The 20,091-nt window shown below is 49.6% G+C and overlaps 8 protein-coding genes across 8 annotated transcripts; 5 read left to right on the forward strand and 3 right to left on the reverse strand.

Annotated features, from left to right (window-relative positions):
- Nucleotides 1-41: 41 nt before the first annotated feature.
- N7519_004809 (DNA topoisomerase 2) lies at nucleotides 42-5,441 on the reverse strand (the record flags this gene model as incomplete). The annotated part of the gene is made up of 4 exons (XM_057291585.1): nucleotides 42-3,468; nucleotides 3,519-4,893; nucleotides 4,974-5,292; nucleotides 5,361-5,441. 4 exons carry the CDS (start codon nucleotides 5,439-5,441, stop codon nucleotides 42-44), a joined length of 5,202 nt encoding a protein of 1,733 aa, XP_057152787.1.
- A 2,152-nt stretch (nucleotides 5,442-7,593) lies between these two features.
- Nucleotides 7,594-10,440, forward strand: N7519_004810 (putative GTPase activating protein (Evi5); the record flags this gene model as incomplete). Its single annotated transcript, XM_057291586.1, has 5 exons — nucleotides 7,594-7,941; nucleotides 8,002-8,205; nucleotides 8,371-8,609; nucleotides 8,675-9,061; nucleotides 9,102-10,440. The coding sequence occupies 5 exons, from the start codon at nucleotides 7,594-7,596 to the stop codon at nucleotides 10,438-10,440; spliced, it is 2,517 nt and encodes an 838-aa protein (XP_057152788.1).
- Nucleotides 10,441-11,219: 779 nt separating this feature from the next.
- Nucleotides 11,220-13,033, forward strand: N7519_004811 (DUF3405 domain-containing protein; the record flags this gene model as incomplete). Its single annotated transcript, XM_057291587.1, has 5 exons — nucleotides 11,220-11,243; nucleotides 11,417-12,030; nucleotides 12,080-12,357; nucleotides 12,419-12,915; nucleotides 12,965-13,033. The coding sequence occupies 5 exons, from the start codon at nucleotides 11,220-11,222 to the stop codon at nucleotides 13,031-13,033; spliced, it is 1,482 nt and encodes a 493-aa protein (XP_057152789.1).
- A 283-nt stretch (nucleotides 13,034-13,316) lies between these two features.
- On the forward strand, nucleotides 13,317-13,656 carry N7519_004812 (uncharacterized protein; the record flags this gene model as incomplete). The annotated part of the gene is made up of 2 exons (XM_057291588.1): nucleotides 13,317-13,436; nucleotides 13,492-13,656. 2 exons carry the CDS (start codon nucleotides 13,317-13,319, stop codon nucleotides 13,654-13,656), a joined length of 285 nt encoding a protein of 94 aa, XP_057152790.1.
- A 266-nt stretch (nucleotides 13,657-13,922) lies between these two features.
- On the forward strand, nucleotides 13,923-14,280 carry N7519_004813 (uncharacterized protein; the record flags this gene model as incomplete). The annotated part of the gene is given in 2 exon segments (XM_057291589.1): nucleotides 13,923-14,125; nucleotides 14,136-14,280. 2 exon segments carry the CDS (start codon nucleotides 13,923-13,925, stop codon nucleotides 14,278-14,280), a joined length of 348 nt encoding a protein of 115 aa, XP_057152791.1.
- A 41-nt stretch (nucleotides 14,281-14,321) lies between these two features.
- N7519_004814 (SDR family oxidoreductase) lies at nucleotides 14,322-15,319 on the forward strand (the record flags this gene model as incomplete). Its single annotated transcript, XM_057291590.1, has 5 exons — nucleotides 14,322-14,397; nucleotides 14,448-14,506; nucleotides 14,559-14,933; nucleotides 14,985-15,182; nucleotides 15,236-15,319. 5 exons carry the CDS (start codon nucleotides 14,322-14,324, stop codon nucleotides 15,317-15,319), a joined length of 792 nt encoding a protein of 263 aa, XP_057152792.1.
- Nucleotides 15,320-15,517: 198 nt separating this feature from the next.
- N7519_004815 (glycoside hydrolase family 92 protein) lies at nucleotides 15,518-18,170 on the reverse strand (the record flags this gene model as incomplete). Its single annotated transcript, XM_057291591.1, has 6 exons — nucleotides 15,518-16,098; nucleotides 16,173-16,837; nucleotides 16,891-17,708; nucleotides 17,763-17,872; nucleotides 17,932-17,964; nucleotides 18,020-18,170. The coding sequence occupies 6 exons, from the start codon at nucleotides 18,168-18,170 to the stop codon at nucleotides 15,518-15,520; spliced, it is 2,358 nt and encodes a 785-aa protein (XP_057152793.1).
- Nucleotides 18,171-19,039: 869 nt separating this feature from the next.
- N7519_004816 (PHD finger protein) lies at nucleotides 19,040-19,432 on the reverse strand (the record flags this gene model as incomplete). The annotated part of the gene is made up of 1 exon (XM_057291592.1): nucleotides 19,040-19,432. The coding sequence occupies one exon, from the start codon at nucleotides 19,430-19,432 to the stop codon at nucleotides 19,040-19,042; it is 393 nt and encodes a 130-aa protein (XP_057152794.1).
- Between the last annotated feature and the right edge of the window lie 659 nt (nucleotides 19,433-20,091).

The raw sequence follows: 20,091 nt of genomic DNA on the forward strand, positions 1-20,091 counted from the left end.
GAACATCGCAAATGGCCTCCTGGCCCTCACTATTTCACTACTTAGTCGCTCTCGTCTTCGTCTTCATCGAAATCATCGGCCGATTCTTCTTCGCTGTCAGCCTCAATGACATAGGACTTCTTTTGCTGTGCGGCGCCACGAGCAGGACGGCTTGCAGCAGCGCGCCGGGGGGCAGGAGCGGGCTCATCGTCCGAGATATCCGCATTCACTTTGCCCGCTGGAGAATCCAAAATGTCGTTGGCCATTGCGTCGATGTCATCCTCTGAGTAATCATCCGCAATCTTCTTGCTTGTCTTGCCATGCTTAGAAGCATAGCCCTTGGCCGCCGGGGATAAAGTCGGGGGAGCAGACTTGGGGTCGGGTTTAGGAGCTGGCTCTTTCTTGGGGCGACCACGCCCCTTCGCCGCCGAGGTGGCGGCAGCGGCCTTCGGAGCAGCCTTGGCTTTGGGCGCAGCTTTACCCCGAGCAGTTGGCTTGATCGGCTCGTCCTCCTCGTCGTCATCATCGTCGTCGACCTCTACAACCTTGGGAGCAGCTTTGGCTTTTGGCCCAGCCGTGGCCCGAGCAGTGGGCTTGACTGGCTGGCCCTCCTCGTCGTCTTCATCCTTGTCATCGAGCTTGACGTCTTTGGGCTTGACCTGAATGGAGCGCCGTGGGGAGTTCTTCGGAATGAGCTTGCTGTAGTCAGTCTCATCCGGATCGAAATCGTCGTTGACCTTGGAGGACTTTGCGGCAGTCTTCACGCTGGCACTGCTCTCCGAGCGTGGGCGCTCCGAGAAGAGCTGTCGAGAACCGGCGCCAGAGTCGCCACCAATGCCTTTGACCATCATGCTAACGTCTCCAAGAAGATCGTCACCATTGTCACTGTCAGAATCGCTAGGTGCTGAGTACTTCACAGGCTTCCGAGCGCGAGAAGACTGCACTGCGGGCTTGGGAGCCTCGTTGGCAATCTCCAAGAAATCGTCATCCGAGTCCTCTTCGACCTTGGCCTTGGGCTTAGGTCCTCGTTTAGCGGCCGGCTTGGTCGCTGCCTTGGCTGCTGGTTTGGGCTTTGGCGCCTCATCCACATCCACGTCCATCGGGTCATCAGCTGGCTGAGCTGATGCGCGTGAGGTCTGGGGAACGTCGTCGATGTCGATAAAGTCGTCTTCGTCTTTCGGCATAGTTTTAGGTTTTGATGCAGCACGACTCTTCTTCGGAAGCACCTCCATGTCCATGTCGAATTCATCGTCCGATCCGTCTGCCGCAGCGGATGGGCTTGGTTTGCTCGGGGGTTTACTGAGGAAATTCATCAGGCTGTTTTTGGGCTGCTCCTTTTTCTTGGCCGCGGCGGCCTTCTTCGTCTTAGGGGCCCCGAAGTCCTCGTCATCTGGATCATCGCCGTTCGCAGCCTTGCGCTTGCGCGAAGCCGCGGCGCGACCACCACCAGTGGCCAGCTTGGCCGAGACGCGACGGCCCAGACCAGCCACCTTGCGGGCTCGACGGTCCTCATCTTCAAGCTGGAAGCGCCACTCCTGAATGAACTCGTCCAAATCGCGGGCCCAAATATCCTCCTTGGACAGCTTAATTAAGACGTCGACCTCTGTTTCCTTGTCGCCGATCTGGCGGCGGAGCTTCTCCACTCGCTCTTGGGTCAGCGACCACATAGGCATGCTCAGAAGGTAGTCAAATGAGCTAGATAGTGTTAGAGTGTCATTGTCATCCGACTCCTCTTCTCCTTCTTCTACCACAGGCTCATCTTCACCCATTTTGGGGGCCTCGGCCACCTTAGAAATTGGCTTGAAGCCCTTTTCCTTTAGCTCGGCGATCAGAACAGGCTTTTTCTTCTTGGAGATGACCAATTTGCCATCGATAATCATCTGCACAAAGCGAGCTTGGTTGCTCAGTTTCTCCAGATCTCTCTGTAGATCGGCAAGTTGGAACTGCTTGCGTCGCTCGTAATATTTGAGACGGACGACAAAGAACTCCTTGAGAATGTCATCGACGGTGGCGTACTTGGTTATGCGGCCCTCAGGATCGAAAGCCACCAGATTGGTTGTTGCAATCGTCTTGGTCAGCTTGAATTTATCTTCCAATCCTTCAGTCAGAGCAACCTTCATGTGCTTCTCATCGAGTTGAATGATGAAGTGGACCTTGGTGTGGGTGTTGTAGTCCCTGTAATCTTTGATGAAGGATGGCACCTTCTCAGCCTTGATGATTTCCTCTAGCTTGTCCTTGAAATCCTGCGTCCAGGTTCGAATAGGCAATTCGGTGATCTCGACCTCCTTCTCACCACATTCCCTGATGATACCGCTGAATTTGAATCGATCCCCACCCACAGCTACAACCTCACCGGTGAAGCCACGGAACCACGGCTGCATTGGCTCAGTAGGCTCGCCTGCCATCAGGCGCTTGAGATTGTTCACAACATCCTCAGGATTGTAGTTGGGGATAGAAGAACTCCAACCAGTTCCGATACCATCCGCACCGTTGATCAAAATCATCGGGACGACTGGAATAAAGACCTCGGGCTCAATCTTCTTGCCATCGTCTTCGTTGTACGTCAGTAGCGGTTCATCGGCCGGGTGGAAAACCTTGCGTGCAAAGGGAGACAGGCGAGTGTAAATGTAACGAGCACTGGCACAATCGCCACCACCTTGGAGTCGACTACCGAAGTTTCCACTGGGCTCCAGGCAGTTGATGTTGTTGGAGCCAACAAAGGTCTGAGCAAGACCAACGATAGTCTGCTGCAGGGAGACGTCACCGTGATGGTAGGCTGTCATTCCGGATACATGACCTGCCAGCTCAACCACCTTCATGTCCTTCTTTAGGTTGCGGCGGAAACAGGTGTGAAGCACCTTGCGCTGTCCTGGCTTCAAACCATCCACAACGGAAGGGATCGAACGTTGGTTATCCGCCATACTGAACAGGATGAGCTCCTTGTTGATGAAGTCGGTGTACGTAATCTTCGCCACCGAATGGTCCAGGAATGTGCCAGGCTTGAATTGTCGAAGCCACTCTTTACGCTCATCTGCCTTCTTCTTGGAGAAAGCCAGCTCAATAAGCCCAGCTTCACCATCTTGCATGGTGTGGAACTCCTTGAGATGGCGATCGAGGTCGCGGAAATAGACCTGTGCATCTTCCGTGGTGCTGGTTCCCAAACCCTTGTAGTACTTGTGTTCCCAGCCACGTTCGTGTTGGTGAGCTTCACGCCATTCATCATGTTCGGGCATAGTGAAGAACGACTTCTGCTTGGTCGGGTTTTTCGGGTCACCCTTCCAAACCTTGATGATGGGAGTGATAAACTCAATGAGGAACTCAGGAATCTTGAGCAAGCTGGGGAACTGGGCTTGAAGGAAATTGATGAGCAAACCCTTGATGTGACTACCGTCGTGATCTTGATCAGTCATGATCATGAGATGGCCATATCGCAGTCCCTTGGTATCTGTGTACTCCTTCTTGTGCTGCAAACCAATGAAGTTCTTGATGCTTTGGATTTCCACGTTCTTTGAAATTTGGTCGAAAGAAGCATCGCGGACATTAAGAAGCTTTCCGCGCAGGGGAAAACACCGAACAAGTCTGGTCCAACAACTGCTCTGCCTGCCATGGCCAAACCCTTGGCTGATTCACCCTCAGTCAAAATGAGAGTGCAGTGGTGACCCTCCCTAGTACCAGCTTTGTTGGCGTCGACCAACTTTGGGTTGTTCATACGCGTGCGTCGGCCAGTATCACCCTTCTTCAAGATCTGATCGGCCTTTTGCTCCGCAAAGTGCAGAATATTTGACATAACCTCGGTCTTCAACACCTTCTTGTAGAAATCTTCATCAAGGGGACACTTGCTACCAAACTGACTAGCCTTTGTCGTCAACTGCTCCTTGGTCTGGGAGGTGAAGGCTGGGTTGACAATCAAGGCCTTTACAAAAATGAAGATATGATTCCGAATCTGTGCCGACTTCAAAGTTGCACCAGACTTGTTCTTCTTCTTCACTTGGTCGGCCAAGCGGGTACAGATCTGATCGGCGATGTAGTTGACGTGCGTTCCACCCGAGGTTGTCGCAATCGAGTTTACAAATGAGACTTGCTGGAACGAACCGTCTGAAACAGCAAAACCAATCTCCCATCGAGGATTGGGGCTGCAGGTGATAATTTCATCCTTTGAGGGAGGACCATCATCACCGCGCTCCTTGCGAATGGCTTTAGTGTACATCTCCATGTACTTCCGGAAATTACGAATGGGGACACGTGTGTTGTTCAACTTGACAGCAACACCGGCTGTACCCGCCAAATCGTAGACTCTGCGCTTGACAAGGGATTCGAAATCATCATCGATGCCCTCCATGCCGAATTTGGCAAAGTCTGGCTTGAAAGTGACCTTGGTGTAGTCATCTCCCTTGGCATCTGTGATCTTTGCCTTGCCCATCTTCGTCATGTTCTCGGTCCAGGTTTGCTTGTACTTCTTCTTCTGGCGGGAGTCCTGGGTTTCGAGAGTGAACTCTGTCGAGAAAACATTACAAAGCTTGGCACCGAAACCGTTGCGACCTCCAGTCACCTTCTGTTGACTATCGTCGTAGTTCGAAGAAGTCAGCAGATGGCCGAAGATAAGTTCGGGCACGTAGATCTTTTCTTTGGAGTGGATCTCGATGGGAATACCACGCCCGTTGTTCCAGACGCTGATTTCACCGGCCTCGCGGTCAATCGTGATCCGGATCTCGTTCATGCTCGAGTCGTTGTGCTTGTTATCGGCGGCGTTGACCACAATCTCGTCAAAGATTTTGTAGAGACCGGGACGAAAGAGACATCGCGGAACTCCATCGACTCGGTTCCGGAGTTGTAAACCCACATCTGCTGTGTGGTACGTTCGGTGGATCCAATGTAGGTATCGGGACGTTTGATAATGTGCTCGAGTTGGGTGAGCTGTATTAAAGAATAGAGGTTAGTGTCCCGGCTAAGATTAGGTTACGCTAGAAGCGATGCAGCAACTTACTTTCTGGTACTTCTCTGATGCATTTCCACTCTTGCTCGCGCTATCAGCAGCAGCGTCTCCCCATGAGACTCATTTTCGACATCGGCCAGAGGCTTTGAGCCAGCTCTCTTGGGCGCAACCGTCTTCTTAGCCTTGGGAGGAGTGCGGGAGAGCAGAGAATCATCATCGGACATTTGAATATCAGACATTTCGTCCTCACTGTCGGCCTTAGCCTTCTTCTTAGTAGCAGCTGCCTTTGCAGCAGGCTTGGTCTTTAGTGTGGTCTGTGTAGTCTTTTTGGCGGCAGGTTTGGCGGCAGCTTTCTTAGGAGCAGCCTTAGCTTTGGGTTTCTACAGGACGCATAATGTCAGTAATCAAAAGTTGAGTCCGATGTGGGCCTATTGGAGTGAGTTCATACCGGTGCAGGTTCGGGAGCAAAGTCAGAGCTGCCTCCGTCATCCTCGAAGACCGAGTCTTCCATGATAGAGGAGTCATCCATGATCAATACGAGTAAACAGATGGAGCGCGATGGAGCGCGATGGGGAAAAGGAGTCCAAGCCAGTCCTCGAAGTTGAAGCAAACGAATGATGCTGTCTTTTAATTTCAAGAGCGGATCAATCAAGCTCCGGCATGCTCAGGCCGGAAAAGAGTAAAGAGAGAAGCAAAAGAGATGAGAGAGAGAATACGCGGAGGGGGACCTGTTGTTTTTTTGCCCGGGGAAGTCGCGACTGACAGGGGCGGTGGACCGTTTTAGCCACTCGGATCATCATTCTTCCTTCACCGCCTGCAAACGCGCCCCAAACGGGAAATTCACAAACAAACGAAAAAAACAATCTTCCCCTCACTCTGCTGCATCCAGATGTCTTCACGCCAATTCATAGAAATATAAGATACAGTCAGATATCTATATGTCTATATGGGGTCTACAAGACTATAATATCTCTGAGATGACAGATCCGTTGTCTTCCTTTACTCAAATGTCATAACTAAAGTTAGCGCGAATAGCAAAGCTCTAAATATAGTTTAGCCGGTAAAATCAGCGTAGATTCCTTCGAATCTCAGATCTGGCTGAATTCTATTTCGTCTTCCCTTTAACATATAGATGAGGCTTGAGCTATCTCCCTCTTCTTTATACGCAGTGTATGTCAATTTATACTGTACAAACACATAGTCCAAAGTGAGCGATTTTATGCTCGGTGGACTATGTTGTACTCATCAGAAGGAGCACATGGTAAAGAAATATCCACACTTATCTGGTATAGTACTCCATACTGTCTGTAGTAAATGCAGCGCAGATGGACCTTGCTGCGGGGTCATATATAACCCTTTGTGTCACTGCGAGAACAATGTACGTTGTAGTAATCAACAGTGATATAATCAATGACTATAGTAATAGCCATTGGTTTAAATAAAGCCACATGCTGTAACTTGGGTTCTATTTTCCCAGGTCTTTTTTTAGCGGGTTTAAGCATCAAGGCCACTCCGAAATAGGTATATATGTAGTCGCAGAAAATAACCCAACCGCCTGGCAAATCAAATAAAAGAGTCCACTGGGGGTCATGCTGTCCTGAACAACTGGTTTAATACGGAGTACTCCGTACAACACTGGAGTCCGAGAAATTCCTCGAAGTTTCGAAAAGTGGGTTGGAAACCCTCCTAGTTTTGACAGGCGGACCGCATGGGCCACACTCTGTGGATCACTGCGAGTAGTTGACAGTGCGAGCCCAAGGGGTAGCACAGAGTACAGAAATAGAAATTAAGTCTACATATAATACTTTCAAGTCAATTAATGATGTACGCTGTCGAAGTCCAAGAACGTTGGCCAGCCTCAATATTGAGATGAGACGGACAAGTCAGGGGGTGGTAATGGTATTTCAATATCAGCTAAGGGGTTCCACCAATAAACTCCGCCTAATTTACAGTACTAGCCAATGAAAGCTACGAAAGATTACAGATGAGCATCTGGGTGTATCAAAGATACAAGGTATAATCACAGTTCCCCTTTGACCTTTAATCCTCTAAATATGGGTGGCTGTACTTCGTACCTGCAGGCAATATGCAGTCAAAATAACGCGACTGGATAGACGCTCATCATAATTTCCAGCATACTAGTACTATGTATGTACTCTCGTACTCCGTACTATATAGTACATATACTAGTGCAATGTACTCGAAATCCCTCAGCAAATTCGGTGTGGGGGAAGAACAGATATGAATAGCCATTCGGAGTATCTTATATTTGATATAAAGTAATTACAATATAGTCTACTCCGTATTAGTCCAAGATTCCATAATCTATTCATTTCAATGGTCAAACAGTCGGTGTATGAGGATGATCGACGGGGCCGAGACTCCACGAGGGGAAAGCTAAAGGGGGGGGCTAACGAAATAGGTGGGATCTCTCCTGACTCCCTTTTTTTTTCCCTTTCCCCAGCCTTTTCTTCTTGTACTGGATACAAGTGATACAAGTCTAGAGTCATAGGTCCCACTTCTGCTGGAAGGAATTGGTTTTCTTGAATACTCGGACTTGGGAAAGTGCATAGCTATGCAGTTGAAAATCCGCCTGAAATAACCCTGCTATCCTCCGATATCAAGAACGCGTCGACATCCTTCATCCTTCGAATAACATCTCTGTTTTCTGTCGCGTCACAATGGAAGTTACTGAGCCAGCATCTCCCAGTGTTAGGCACGCGCCTAACCATGACTCAATGGTCACCGTCGCGTTATCCGATAATCAGTCCAGTTCAGAGCACACCCAACCGGATTGGCGCACTCTTGACATCCCTCCAACCCCAGTGGAGATGAGCCATCTTGAGAAGGAGAGCGAGGAGTCATTTGAACCGGTGCCACTACAGGACGCGGCGAGGACCACCCCCACTCCCGAAACCCCAGGCGCAGACAGGGAGAGACAGACAGGCGAGATGTTTGACAATGAGCTGGATTGGGAGAACCTTGATAAGACAGAAGAACAAGAACCGCGTGGGGAGGGGTCCGATGAAGTAAGTGTGACAAGCTGCAGAATTCTAGAACGGGTGCTAACATTCTTGACCTAATTTTAGTCCACGGCCCTACTCCTCGCTCGACTCGAACAAGAAAATAATGCTTTGGCAACCAACCCCAAATCTCGGATACCCGAGGCTCCTAATGGCAAAATACACCAGCGGCAGTCGCGCTCTGAGTCACTACACCACATCAAGCGACTCATTAGGGATCCCGCTCGGGCAGAGCTGCGATACTCGCAATTACCCCTCCCCAATGACCGAGTTAGAATTTTGGGCTGCACTTGTTGCCGATTACCACCAGACTGCTCAGCGTTTGCCGACATTGACCTCGAATAAGATTCAAGGGGGTGTGCCTCCCCCATTGCGAGGGTGGTGTGGCCTAGCCTAGCGGGAGCCCGCGATCCTACTCTGTTGAATGAATTCCAGAGACTTTCGGGTGAAACCAGTCCGTACGATGGGCTAATTGGGAAAGATATTGGTCGCAGCTTTCCCAACGTCGAAATGTTCCGCGACCCGAACGGCGAGGGTCAACAAATGCTCGGCCGGGTGTTGCGATGCTTCAGTCTTTATGATACCAAGATTGGCTACTGCCAAGGTCTCGGATTTGTGGTAGGCCCTCTGCTCATGCACATGACGGATGCTGAGGCCTTTTGTGTTCTTGTCCGGTAAGTCTCCTTTGGATGAGGATCTATAACTTGGATAAGTCGTACTGATGCATCACGTATTGTAGCCTCATGGATCACTACAACCTCCGAACTTGCTATCTTCCAGATCTCTCGGGTCTACACCTTCATGTTTATCAGTTCCAAAATCTTCTAGCACGACACAGGCCGGTCCTGTTCCAACATCTAGAAGCATTGCACGTTGAGCCGGTCTACGTATCGCAGTGGTTCCTATCATTCTTTGCGGTGGCCTGTCCATTACCGATGCTTCTCCGAATTTATGATGTTATTTTTTTGGAAGGCGCATGCGAGACTCTGATGCGAGTTGCACTTTCCCTGATGCAGCGCAATGAGAAGAGAATTCTGGCTTGCACCGAATTTGAGGACGTGATGCAACTGTTACTATTCTCGAAGCTTGTGGGACACGTAAGTTTTGGGCATCGCACAAAGCAAAGGTTGGAAACAAAGAACCCCCCGCTAACCCGTGATATTCAGATACGCCTTCAATGCCGACGATCTCGTTAATGATTTCGTGTCTCTCACCTCTCTCGTGACGAATGAGAGTCTTCAAACTCTTGAAGCCAGCTACAACCAGTCTAAAGGCTCACCATCCGGACCTTCATTTCCGCAGATGCAGGCAACGGCCTCTGGCTTCCTTGGACGACTATGGGCTGGCTCCTCAAACTCTCACAATTCGGTCAAGTCACTCAACCCGAATACTAGCCCGTCACGTCAGAACAGTACCATTCGTCGCTCTACTTCCAAGCAGAGCCTGACTTCCACTCTCAATTCCGTTGAGACTACGTCCGACGCGAGTACTGCTGCTACCGAATTATCAACGGCAGCAGCTAGTGTCGATAGTCAAAAGTCGCGCGTGAAATCCAACATGTCTTCACATCACAAAGACCGCGACCTCCATACCCAGATTGAAGAACTCTTGATGGCGCTCAGCGATCTTCAGCGCCAACAGGCTAACCTCACCCGTGAACTGCAGCAGGAGAGAGAAGAGCGGGAGGAAGACCATGTCCTGGCCAAGGAGCTGTTGAACCAAATCAGGGAACAGCCGACTGAGACACAACCGGTCGAATTAATAGCGAAAGCCCAAACACGTTTTGAATCAGTCAACCCGAAGCGTATTTCAATCACTCAGACCAAGCTTCAGCTCAATGACGATGTTACTCGATGGAAGGAAATGCACGAGGTGGAAGCCGGTCGATGCTTGAACCTCACACGGCGCATCGACGATTTTGAACAGGAGAACTCGTCCCTCAAGGAGCAATTACGGGAAGCTCGAGGTCGAATCCAAGACGGTTATCGGGAACGACAGCGACTCGAGCGCATGAACCGGGAGCTGCGTACCCTCAAAACTCCTATATCCGAAACGCCGCTAGACACATCCTCTGCGGCAGATTCTAGCGAGTCTCAATCTCCCACTAGTGGGCTACGCGAGTTCAAGCTAGCCCGCACCAACTCCACAAAAAGTCCCACATATAACAGACGGACAAGCAGCCTGGGTCTGCAGAGCGTTTTGTCGACGGAAGGTAACAAACCCGCCGAAGAGGCGTTGCTCATGGAGTTGGTTACTGCTAAGACGGCCGAGGCGGTTGCTAGGCAAGAGCTTGAGGAAGTCAAGGGCAAGTTGGATTCATTCCGGAAAATGATCAAGTCCTCCCAGGCCAATCCTGAAAACCGCCATTCTTTTGTTGGACTCTCGCAGTCGCGGATCAGCCTGGCCAATAAATCTCCCATCGAAGCCCCAAAGACAGGTGGGACGCCCAGCAACGGCGGTGGGGGATTCTTCAGTGGATGGGGTCGACGAACTGCGACTGACTAGTGAAATCCCATGAGGATTCTGGAAGAGATACGTGTAACCATATTGGATTGACTGTTTGGTATGCATTTTTCGTATCGGATTGGGCGATTGGAGTTACCCATGGATGTTTGTATTCGGTCTTGTTTTAGTATTTGAGTACATAGTGATATCCCTATCAAGACGAGTACATATTCTGTTTTGGATTTCCTTCTACTCTGTAGGTATAGAAGTAGGGCTAAAAAGATCAACAGAGATACCCGATCCGGGAGGATCCGACTATAAGGAAATTAATTAAGGCCAACCCTAACAGTTAACTAGTTATTTAGTTATTTAGTTAACTAGTAGTAAGTAACTAACTACGACATAAATATTCTTACTATTCGGACCTCTCGGCACCTGGGCAGTCTCCATGCATTGTTCTCTCCCTACGATTGGCCAAACACACAGAGGAACCCAAGCCAAGCCACTAGCACTGGGGCAGTTCACGAGAGTTATAAAACTTGCAAGGCCCCCAAATTAATGTTTGGATTTCGCAGATTCTAATGGATTTCTTGAGGTTCTTCGGTTCTCCTAGGCGCTTCGCTATCGCCTTGTTCCTGGTGGTGTTTTTCACCATTCCTTATTCCAGAGAAGCTATAGTAGTCCCATTGCGAGTGAAGCTGTCAAAGTAATTGCAGGTCCCTCTTTTCTCATTCCCCCTTAGTGGTCCATTCTGATCTGTATCAGCCCTGCAGAACAATCCGTTGACCAATTCCCGAGCGATTACGCCGGTCAATCTCGAATTTCAGCTCAAGTGATCAATGACCCCTATCCACACTATGATAGTGTAGAATGGAAGTCGAAGTCAAAGGGGTCTTACCAGCCATGCATTGGACCCCAAGGACGACTTCTGAGCCGCAAAGATGAAGATATGATGATGAGCGGGTTTCGCTGGAATGCTTCAGGTGCGCAGAGGAATATTTCAGGAGTCAACGGGAAACTAATTATTAGAGGCTAGATTTTCCCACTCCCATTTTTCGGATCGTATGAGTCGTGGAATCTGAACAAGAGTCTCTGTGCTGATCGCTACTCCCGGTATGGTGCATATGGTTACCTCGGGGGGAACGAAACCACTCTCCATAGTTGGAATGGAACATTCGGTTCCAACGAGGCTGCCGAAATAGACTGGGAACAGGTGGACTGGGCCCATTTGCAATACGAATGCCTGCAGCGCAATAGTGTTCGATATCACACTCAACCATCCGAAGGGAAGATATTCGCTCTGTACAAGTCACTGGATTCGGATGTGCAGCCTCGCGAGCCTTTGAACAGAACTGACAAGACGCAGCCCCGGACAGCTGTTATACTACGCTCTTGGATCGGAATGAAATATACCGAGAACGACTTGTACCACATTCGATCTATGCTGATGGAGTTGTCCCTCTATTCAGGTGCAGAATATGAGCTTATTCTTCTGATTGACTCCCAAGGCAAAAAATTACCCAAAAAGGATGATCACGCCGCCTGGAAGGCATTCAATGCGAAGCATTTGCCACAGGAGCTGCGCAGCCTGGCGGTATGGTTTAATGCGGATATGTTGAAGGATTGGTATCCTGGGATTGAGGTTCATGTGTATGTGTTCGCCCCCAGAGCTAGACCCGCCCTACTGACATTCTATTAGAGCGATATTACAGTACTTCCAGCCCACGCAGATCTTCTCACGACTACACCCTCAGTACGAGTACGTCTGGCAATTCGAGATGGACTCGCGATATACCGGCCATATGTACGACCTTTTGCACAAGGCAACCGAGTTTGCGAAACAGCAGCCACGGAAGTATCTGTGGGAGCGTAACTCTCACTTCTATATCCCTGCTGTCCATGGCACCTGGGAAGAGTTCATGAAGAAGGTGGATCAGGAAATGCCCGGCCATGACAACAGCAGTGTTTGGGGTCCTCGTCCCGCAGAAGGGATTGACATCGAAGGACAAGCCATAATCCCCCCCTGTGCCACACCTAGCAGATGAACCAGGCAGCTGGGGTGTGGGTGAAGAAGCCGATCTGATCACCTGGCTGCCCCATTTTAACCCAGTTGGGACGGACTGGCCTTTCCGTGACCGTGTCTTCAATTTCCCTCAGGATCAAGAGACTCCGCGCTGGGCAGCTGTTGTGGCAATGTCTCGCATCTCGGCGCGACTACTCGGCCTGTTGCATAAGGATAAGGTCAAATCGGGGGTTGGGCTCGCATCCGAAATGTCCCCTATATCCTGGGCTTTGTACTATGGTTTGAAGGCTGTCCAGATCCCTCAGCCTGTGTACCATGACGCCAAATGGGACCCCGAGGAATTGAACCGCCGCGCCAACCCGGGTGAGCCTGGCCAGGTCAACGCTGGTTTTAACAGCATCTGGAGCTGGGGGCAACATGATGATATTATGTACAACACAACGTTTATGTTCAACTCCGAATTTTTGGAGAAACTGTACAGGGCCTGGTTAGGCTATGATGGCGCCAAAGAGGTGAGTTCATGCTCCGGTTGACGATATTCTAGTGCTAATGGTGCTGCAGTGGGAGAAGGAAAACCCTCCACTCTGTCTGCCTCCTATCTTTTTACATCCAGTTAAGAATCTCGAGTGAAGACAAAGGGTGGATTCTTCTGCACACCTCTAGATGGCTTTTTTTTTTGGATTTTGATTATGGTCATATACCCCGATTTTGATAGATTAATAGAAACATATTTTCATATAAATTGAGAGCCCTGGAGAGACAGGATTGTTTGCTAATTCCACGAGTTGTCATAAAATCCCGTCCTCGATCTCTCCCTCTCCCTCTCTCTCTCTTTTCCTCCTCCTCTCTCAGCTTCACTGTTCTTTTCCAACATCACCCACATTCAAAGAACTCATCACTACATCTCCCCAAAATGGCTCCAACCCAACCCAAGGCTGGCAAAAGCCCATCCAAGCCAAAAGAACCCAAAGACTCCGATCTGAAAAAGCAGCTCTTGTTCCTATGGATCTGCCACAAGGTCTCCGATGTTAACGTTGGTTTTCTCTTGAATCTCAATTACATACATATATGCTAACATCATCTCTCAGATTGACATCCCAGCCGTCGCCAAGCACTTTGGCATCAAGAACAAAGCCGCTCAGATGAGGTACACGCGTCTGAAGAAGAAGCTTGATGAAATGGAAGCGTCCAATGAAGAAGCTCATGGCAAGGACAAGGATACCGAGGATGAGGGCGATATCATGAGTGATTAAGGGATTATCCGGAAACATTGAAGACATCCTTGAAGATACGGTGTCTCGATATTTGATCAAAACGAAGTGAAGTTTAGCCCGCGGGCCATTTCTGCGATTATTTTTGTTTCATGAGCCACGTAGAGATCAGAAGTAAAGTACATATGTAGATTGTTTAGACTGTAAGTTCCCTATGTAAAACTGTAAAATTCATAAGTTGAGTGTTTTCATATGATTCCTCTTTCCTTCATTTCTCCTCTTCTCTTCTCCTCTGACCCCCAGCTTCAATGGAAAACACAAAGAATGAAGCCCTCGCCCTCCTCTGGGCTTACGAGCTCAACCGAGAGAACAAGCAATTGTTCAAGGGACTCAAGAAAGTGAATCGATGTCTCGATGCCTCTCGTCCAACCACCTCACCCAGCTGTGCCAACGGTTCACGTCAAAACAACGGGAAAGTGAACCAACAGACAAAGACGCAAAATAGAACACAGTGATTCCAGGTCATCACAGGAGTTGTCTTACGATCTTCAGCTGCAGGAGGAGGTCACAATGATTGGAGATCACGTCGGAGATGACCCGATGCGGGGATTGAGGGGGAAATGGCTCAGATCCAACTTCGCCCTTCTCCGTGGAAGTTTTGATTGAATTCATACTATTACCTCGAGTGCAACAGCAAATACAACAAAATGGTCCTCGCACAACCCCCAAACCAGCATGTCATGAAGGCCTTCGACCTCACAGGCAAGGTCGCAGTTGTGACTGGTACGGTATCTCCCAGTCATCAAAAGCATCTCACTAACACTCTGCCACAGGAGGCGCTCGTGGGATCGGTCTTGAAGTCTCGAGGGCATTGGCCGAAGCCGGTGCAAATGTAAGCCACACCACCCGTTGCTCCAGAACAATCAAATTAACAATCTGCAAAGGTCGCCTTGATCTATCACACATCCAATATCGCCGATACAATCGCTGCTGAGATCGCATCGACTAACAACGGACGTGCAGCAGCGTACAAAGCCAATGTGGCTATCCAGTCGGAGATCGAGGCGGTTGTGCAGCAGATCGCGAAGGATTTCGGGAGACTCGATGTCATGGTCGTTAACTCTGGCATTGCCTCGAACATCGCCGCTGAAGACTACACCTCCGATCAGTGGAGCAGCATCATGAAGGTCAATCTTGATGGTGCTTTCTATTCGGCCCAAGCTGCTGGTCGGATATTCAAGGCACAGGGTCATGGAAATGTTATCTTCACGGCCTCTGTCAGTGCGACTCTGGTCAATCAACCACAAAAGCAAGCGGCGGTATGTTCTCTATTGAAAATGGTACCTTTCATGTCGCTTATCCTTGCATAGTACAATGCGTCCAAGGCGGGGGTTGTTCAGCTAGCCAAGTGCTTGTCCGTCGAGTGGGTTGACTACTGCCGAGTCAACTGTATCTCGCCTGGATACATCGCTACCGAAATCCTGGATAGTTTCCCCCAGGATTGGCGCGATAAATGGCTTGACTTGATTCCTGCTAAGAGAATGGCTGAATCTTATGAGCTGAAAGGGGTGAGATTCTGCAGATCCAGTTCCTCTAGAAATTGACTGACAACCCCATCTAGGCCTACGTGTTCTGCGCCTCGGATGCCTCTAGCTATATGACTGGTGCAAACCTCGTGATCGATGGAGGATACACTTTGCCTTAAGTCCAAGGAATAACCATGCTGCCTCGTGATTTGATAAACCAAGGGCCTGCATTATGACTCCAAGTCAAGTACGCGCGAATGAGAATAATGCAAAATAACCATATTCGGCACTATTCATGCCAAAGGCTTAGTGAAATACACATGTAGTATAAAGCTGCCACTCTCTCAGCAGTTGCTCCTCAATCCCCAATCAACAAGTCAGCGATAATCACTCAAACTCGGCGGGAGATCCTGAATATGAGTTCCCCATTCACTCTCCTTAGGTCCCAGCACAAGCTCAAGAACGCCGCCGTCAACGAAAAAGTCATGGGTGATCCAATTCTTTGTCCAAGGTTTGTCGTTCCACTTGGCGCTCTGGATATAGATGGACTCATAACTAGGGTCGAAATTAATGTTGCGGATAGTGGCGACCTTTCCAGTGAGGGCATTTCGAATGCTGACTTCTTTGAAGTATGGTGGAGTGACCAGGTAAACATCTTGACCGGGCACTGGCCACAGACCCATCATGTTCAGAACAACAAATGAGCCCATGGCTCCACTATCGTCGTTACCGGCGATACCATTCACTGTCGTGTTGAACTGGGATGGAATGTAGAAGTGGCTCTGCTTTGCGGAGAGACCTGGTCGTCCCGAGTAGTGGAATTGATAAACGGGCAAGAAGGCCTGTTCATCTCCCATGTAGAGCAAACCAGAGTCATGGAGATAGCTGAGCCGAGAGGTGAAGGATTCGGCACCGCCAAGCGTCTTGATAAGAGCGCCCATGTCATGGGGGGGCATAGCTGTAAGCAGATCGTTAGTAACGAGTACAAGCATAAAGCATAAGTGAGCACCCACAAGGTATACATCCACGCACTACCTTCATAGGTCTCGTGGCCATCAGGATTGAGATAACAACCGGTGAAGTCCAATAGAGGACTACATAAGATCGGGTCCTGGTAGCCCCATGTGCCGTTCGTGTATCGAGGTTGTAGGAATCCGGTGAAGTTGGTGTCGACCCCCTTGATGCTTGACTTCTGGTCAGGATTGAACATGTGGACCCAGTTTCCAGACCGTTTCGTGTATTTCTCATAGTCGGCCTGGTGGCCCATGCCCTGTGCCATCTCGGCGATGCAAAAGTCATTGTAGGCATATTCCACCGTCCGCGATATACTCCGAGTGTGTGTACCTTGGCCATCGGGATCAGAGTCATCAAGAGGAATATAGCCGAGGTTTTTCCAACTCCGCAAGCCACCGCGACCTTCCACATCCCAGTTTTTGGGCTCTACCTCTGCATCCTTGACAACAGCTTCATATGCGGTGTCCCAGTCAATACCTGGAACCTTTTTCAGATACGCATCTGCCATAACCACATCTGCATTGGAACCGCCTTGTGTGAATCCCTTGCAGAGTGACATGCGACAGTCAGGCAAGTACCCTTCGTGTCTATAGGTGTCCACCAAGCTGCGCATCATGAGGGATTGTGAGAAAGGGTCAACCAGGGTCAGCAGTGGGTGAATGCTCCGGAAAGAGTCCCATATACTGAGTCGTATTATTAGCATGCTAGTCATTGTTTCGAAGCGAAGCTGCCTCACCAATAGTAGCTGTCATAGTACGGCTCGTCACTTTTCCAGAGAGGGTTTTCACCGGTATAGTCTTGGGGGCTGATGAATGTTCGGTATGCTCCGCTCCAGAAGACCGTTTGTAGATCCGACGAAACTCCGTCCGCATCCACAGAGATAACATCCAGCTTCTTTCGCCAAGCTGATTCAGCAGCGGAAACGGTGCCCTCGAAATCAAAGTCGGGTTGTTCTCGCTCCGCGTTCGAGCAAGCCTGATGAACACTTATGAAGCTAACGCCAACTCGAGCAAGAATATTGTTGTCCTTAGGGGCGTGGAATCTGGCAAATGCACCGGCCGAGAGAAAGGATGATGCGTCAGACCCGAGGTTCAGCGTCCGCCTGCTGATGTCTGGCTGGTTCCTCTCCCAGATGCCGGTGTCACGAAGCTCTGCTCCTTTGAAATCAACGCAGGCATATGACTTGTAACTGCCAATACCAAAGCTTGGGCTGAAAGTGCCACTTCCCGTGAGACGGCCAGTCGATCGGTCCACGTCGGCACTTCCACTTCTTCGAGACCGAGGTAAATCCATCAAATCTAGAAGGACCACTGGACTGAGTGGCTGACTGGAAGTTTCATTGAAGGTGAACCGATATAAAGCAGATCGATTTGTGGTTGTCATTTCCGCGTGGACGCCATTCGCCAATGAAATGCTGAAATATCCTGGGCGAGCTTCGGGGGACTCTCTGTCCCACACAGCTTCTCTGTCCGATTGTTGCCATTTGCACTGGTTGATATCGTCATGCGGGCAATTTCCTTGCGCGAAGATTGGAAAATTTCCCATTGATGGGGCCTAGAAGCGAGTCAGATAGAGGGCATGAGTCTCCAACAGTCTGCAAAAACTTACGCCGCCAGTCCCAGAATCATGCATGTGTGAGAAACCGGTCACGACCTTCGTATCATAAGCGAAGCCAGCCTGATTCTCCCCCGTTGTGTCCGCCACGGCTTTGGCCATGCCTGTATTTGTTAACCTTTCTAGATATAAACATGGAGCCCTTGAGTAGGGTTTGTATTACCAAATGGCAAAGTCGCGCCCGCAAATACATGGCCTGTAAGAGTTGTGAGCCTTCGCTGACGGAAATGCTCGTCATATTCAAGACAAACCTCCATTCGCGGTGCCAATCAAAGGATCAACGTATTTCAGAACGTCGAAATCGTCCGAATAATCCTGTGTGGCTATCGCATTGGAAGCATAGAGGGCCGTTAGGATGCTACACAGGAGCCCCACGCGGAGGGAGGGATGTTGCGGTGGCATAACAGGGGACTATCCACAACCATCCACAAAGATAATTCAATAGCTGCCCAACAGCCTTACAATTGAGACGTAGAAAAGACGCGTTCCACTTCGGAAGTTAAGCTCCTTATTTAGGGATTGGCAACAAGTCGCGGGGGAAGCATTCCGGACCAGATCGGCATGCGAACTGCCTTTCGAGGGAAAAGAGGAAAAATGGGGAAGGCGCCAGTCGCATCCCGGGTATCCTTGGACTTTCGGCCAAATGACAATATGCAGGAGCAATTCACCAGTGGACGTAACATCAACGCTCGGCCAAAAAGGTGTCACATCTACCACATCTAGTCCCGGGATATACCCCTGCCACGTTCATTTGCTCCTCACATAGGAAAAGGTTAAGGAGTCAAGAGCGCGAATATGCGCAAGGAAGACGCTTGAACAAAGTCAAAGGAAAATTTCAATGATCGCATCCCTGACTTGTCGATCGTTGAGATTGAGGGGAGCAATTACTCCGAGCTGCGGGGAACGTTATCTCTCCAGGGATTTGATCCGTCAGTTCCGAGAGCGACAAGTCAAGTCTGAGCCAAAGCCTTCACTTCATGTAACCTTCTCCGCGCCATTTTATGTCAAAAATATGGAGACGGTGACAGTGACATGATCAACGTTACGATCGACCGGTCGGGACCTCTTCGGCGAAATGCAGGGTTTCCAACATGCATCTGGAACGTCGAGAAATGATGTCGGCAAATAAATATCGAGGCCATTGAAAGTGATCGTGCCGGATAATCCAAAGCTCAAGACATGCAATGTTTATTCTGTTGCTGCAGTTGCAACTCTTCAGCTTCATCGTTCACTATGAGTCAAAAATGATTCGTGCAGTCAGACACGAACAGTCAAAACATGTCAAGAGCGAGGCTGTCCCAAGCCTTCCCCCTTTGCTCAGACGCCGGTCTTGAGATGATGTTGTGTGAAACCGTCGAAGGGCTGGGAATGGCAGAATTTCGGGGTGAATGCCTAGAATCAAGGTACTCTTTGATCTGTGCATTCTCGCGCTGTAATCGTGAATAGTCCTCTCGGATGTTCGCCTTGTCTCGCATTGATGCCCGATTTGATTCAATTTCTTTCATCGCCATTTCCAGTTGGTGCTTGAACTGTGATGATTGGGCATGGCGACCTGTCTCAGCATCTGGCAGGGCTAGATATTCCAGAAGTTGAGGGTACGTCTCTGCAACAGGAAATACCTCAGCTGGCGTACTGCGAGCATTGACTTCATTAATACAGTTCATTGTAGGGGGGTTCATCATCCGCGGGGCCACTGAAGATTTACAACCTGATGCCGTTGGTGATCTATCACCAAGAATTGGAATATTTCCGGATGATGGGTCTGAATGGCTGTTTGGGGTTGTCCCACCAGTACTTGGGGCTGGGGATGGCACGGAGAACTGGGGCGGTGCATGATCCCAACCCCTTGCCCGACAAGATGGACAATGGAAGTTATTTGCAGAGCGGACCACATCCAATAGACATGCTGTATGGTAGGATCTACAGCATGTCTGGCAACCAATCAGACTATCAGGTAGACGGCACTCCCAGCAAACTATATTATGAGGCTTCCCAGCATCTGCGATGAGTAATTAGCAGGTATCACTGGTCAATATGATATCGTGGCACACCAATCCATTCGTGATATACGCGAATTTGTTCTGGGCCTGAAAGAACAGGCTGTGTTGAAGATATTGAGCCCCATCGTATCTGATCGTTGTCTTCAATAGACCGGACCAATGGAGCAGGTGTATCATGTTGGCTATCAACGACAATTGACGGTGTTCGCAGCATGATGTATGGTCTTTGTAGAAGAAAGTAGATATGACGACAGGATGTACAGGAAAACGTGACCAAAGTCCGAGTTCCAAGCGAGAAATTCCCGTCGGATTATGTAATCCGG

This window comes from Penicillium mononematosum (assembly GCF_028829835.1).
Source record: "Penicillium mononematosum strain IBT 11891 chromosome Unknown utg000002l:1.0-8112719.0:1.0-8118358.0, whole genome shotgun sequence".
NCBI lineage: Eukaryota > Fungi > Ascomycota > Eurotiomycetes > Eurotiales > Aspergillaceae > Penicillium > Penicillium mononematosum.